The 3,108-nt window shown below is 58.6% G+C and overlaps 1 protein-coding gene across 1 annotated transcript in view; it reads left to right on the forward strand.

Annotated features, from left to right (window-relative positions):
* The first annotated feature begins 554 nt into the window (after positions 1 to 554).
* The window catches only part of EBF1 (early B-cell factor 1), a 280,846-nt gene continuing 278,292 nt past the window's right edge, over positions 555 to 3,108 (forward strand). Inside the window, exons 1-3 of the mRNA XM_014947757.1 lie at positions 555 to 1,084; positions 2,486 to 2,642; positions 2,974 to 3,037. Coding sequence (XP_014803243.1) covers positions 951 to 1,084; positions 2,486 to 2,642; positions 2,974 to 3,037 — 355 coding nt within the window. The 5' untranslated portion in view covers positions 555 to 950. The remainder of the gene's footprint in view (positions 1,085 to 2,485; positions 2,643 to 2,973; positions 3,038 to 3,108) is intronic.

Raw genomic sequence — 3,108 nt, forward strand, 5'->3', positions numbered from 1 at the left:
GTGCTGAGCGGTGACGCGATGCAAATGAGGGGGGTGTGGCGGCGTTAAGCCCCGCCCCCCGCCCGCCGGGGCTGCGGGGCTCGTGTTCGGCGGCGGGGACAGTCAAAGTGGCTCCCATAGGGAGAGACGGCGAGTCCGCCCCGGCGCTGCGGGAGAGGGAGGGGGGCGCGGGCACCGGGAGCCCCAGGGTCTCCCTCCGTCCGTCTGTCCGTCCGTCCGTCCGCACCGCCGCCGCCGCGGGTGCGCCCCAATCGCTCCCTTCCCGGCGTGCGCCCGGCTCCGGCAACTCGCTTCCTGCGCGGCTGAAGGAGGGAGGAGAGAGCGCTTCGGCTGGGAGAGGAGAGAAGAAAGAGGGAGAAAAGAAAGAAAGAAAAGAGAGAAAGGGGGGGGAATAAAGGGGGGGGGGGAAACTTGCCTCTCTTGTCACTGGAAAATGACACTTGATGTAGCAGAGCCTGCCGCAGCTCCCGTTCGTCCTATTGTTTCTTAAACTGCCATCTGAGATTTTTTTTTTTTTTTTTTTTTTTTTTTTTTTTTTTTTTTTTTTTTTTTTTTTTTTTTTTCCTCCTCTGCCTGACTGCCATCCGAGGGGTGTCTTCATACAAAAGGGACTTCAAGTACTCCTCCGGCTTCGCGAGCGCTGCCACCAGCCCCCCAGCACCCCGCCAGCCCCTCCAAGCACCCAAAACAAACTGCACACGCAGCAAACAGCAGCAACAAAACCGGGCTCTGATTGCCTCTGGATTTTTTTTTTTTTTTTTTAATGTGCGTGCCTGTGTTTGCTTTCTCTGACTTGCTTTGATTCCAGAGATCAGCTGCAGAGAGAGAGAGAAAAAGAGAGAAAGAGAGAAAAAAACCACATATATAACAGTCCGCCTGGCGATTTTATCACTTTTTTTTTTTTTTTTTTTTGAGTAAAGAAGGAAGATTTGCGCTGTTGTTTCTGATTCATGTTTGGGATTCAGGAAAGCATCCAGCGGAGTGGGAGCAGCATGAAGGAAGAGCCCCTCGGCGCGGGGATGAACGCGGTGCGGACGTGGATGCAGGGAGCCGGCGTCCTGGACGCCAGCACGGCCGCTCAGAGGTAGGCAGGCTCCGCGCCCGCGTCCCGCTCCGCGCCCCGGGGCGCACACGCCGCCTGCAGCGCTGCTCCCCGCGGGCAGCGCCTTTCCCCCCCTGCACCAACAAAAAACCGGCTCTGGAGCTTTGCTAAAAGCGGCGAGTTTCGCGTAGATGCCGCCAGTTAAATATTTATCCCTCTTGTCCCGAAGGAATGATTTTTTTATTAAACAACAACAACAGTAATAATAATAATCAAGGAAGCGGCGAGTTTCGCTAGGTAGGAATAGGTGGGTTTTAATCTCTCTAGCCCCTTGTGTTCGCGCGGAGGAAGGACTTTTCAAAACTATGTTTGCTGCTGATTTACTCTTTAAGATCTCCAAATGACACTTTCCTCCTCCGATAAGCAGCGAGTTGGGCACGGATGTATCCAAAATATATTTCTCTACCTCGCTTTCTTATCCTCACCAGCATCAGCAGCCTTCCTTCTTCTCCTCCGATAAGCAGGGAGTTTTGCAAAGCTTTCTCGAGGAGAAATTTAATTCGCAGCCCCTTTGTAAAACCACTGCTAGTAATCTTAGATATTTTTTTTTAAAAAGAAATCCCTTCAAATAGGAGGTGTATTTGGCGAAGCTGTGCCCAGCCTCGCTTTCTCTCTTATTTCTCTTTCTCCCCATCTTCTTCCCCGCGAAAAAAAAAAAAAAAAACCGACCCAAAATAAGCGATGCCGGATTCTCAGCCTGAGTCCTGGAGCCGGCATCAGTTAAGAAGTTTAATGTTGACATCTCCCGGTGTCTCCCACCTCGCCCTGCACCCCTCCCTTTGGAGCCCTCTAAGGAAGGGAAAGTTTCTGCAGGGACAACCCTGAAATATTTCAAGTTGGCTTCTGGGCTGCCTGTCGCGGTGTTTACCCACCGCCCCGGCGAGGGGAGGAAAGGCTGGCAGGACTGAAACTGAAAGATAAAGGCACATGGGCGCTGGGGTGACAGCTTCCCAGCCCAGTTGGAGAAGTGGCAGGACCAATGCCGTTCCGCGGGGCAACGCGCCGGCGGAGCTGAGCGCGGTTCCCCCGCCATGCAGGGCCGGCTGCGAGCGGTCACGGCCCCCGGGGAGGGTTGGTGGGTGCCGGGTATCGGTCTAGGGGGGGCTGTTCGGTGCTCCGGGCTCACCGCGGGGCGGGATGGGGTCGGGGCTGCGCGGTGCTCCCCGGTTCTGCGGGGTTTCGACGGGGCCGCGCTTCAGCACGCCCGGCCCGGACGGGAAGAGCCCCGGGGCGACTCGGGAGATGCTCAGCCCCCGGGGGAGCCCAACCGGGTCCCGGTGGGGGAAGGCACGGGCCCGGGAGCCGGTTGAGGGGGGGCAGGGGGGAGGCGGTGTGAGGCCGCGTCGTCGGGGCTGCCGCTAAACCGCGTCTTTCTGGTCCCAGCGGAGTGGGTCTGGCCCGGGCTCACTTCGAGAAGCAGCCTCCTTCCAACCTGAGGAAGTCCAACTTTTTCCACTTCGTCCTGGCTCTGTACGACCGGCAGGGGCAGCCCGTGGAGATCGAGCGCACCGCCTTCGTGGGCTTCGTGGAGAAGGAGAAGGTGAGTAGTCCGGCGTCCCGCGGGGGCTATCGCCCGCTTCTCCCGGGGGCCTCTCTGCTCCTCTCCGTTCCCTTCGGGATCCACGGCACCGCCTCGTCCCGGGAGCCACTGCCGCCTCCCGGGCGCCACACTCTCCCCCGGCCCAGAGGGCGGCCGGGGAGGGGGTCTCCCCTGATCCCTCGCTGTTCCCGGGGCAGGGGAGGGGGCTGAGAGCTGCCCCGTCCAGCCCCGGTGGGCGAGTGATGGAGAAACTTGGAGAAACTTCATATGATCTTTTCTTTTCTTTATTTTTTTTTTTCCCTCCGGCCTCCCGTGCCCTCTGGGACTTCAGGAAGCCAACAGCGAAAAGACCAACAACGGGATCCACTACCGCCTGCAGCTGCTCTACAGCAATGGTAAGGGCTGGGAGCCCCCGGTGTCAGCCCCGCCACCCCCCGCCGCCGCCGCCGGTTGCCCTCATGTCGCC

The sequence above is a fragment of the Calidris pugnax genome, unplaced genomic scaffold (genome assembly GCF_001431845.1).
Source record: "Calidris pugnax isolate Ruff unplaced genomic scaffold, ASM143184v1 scaffold27, whole genome shotgun sequence".
NCBI classification, from domain to species: Eukaryota; Metazoa; Chordata; class Aves; order Charadriiformes; family Scolopacidae; genus Calidris; species Calidris pugnax.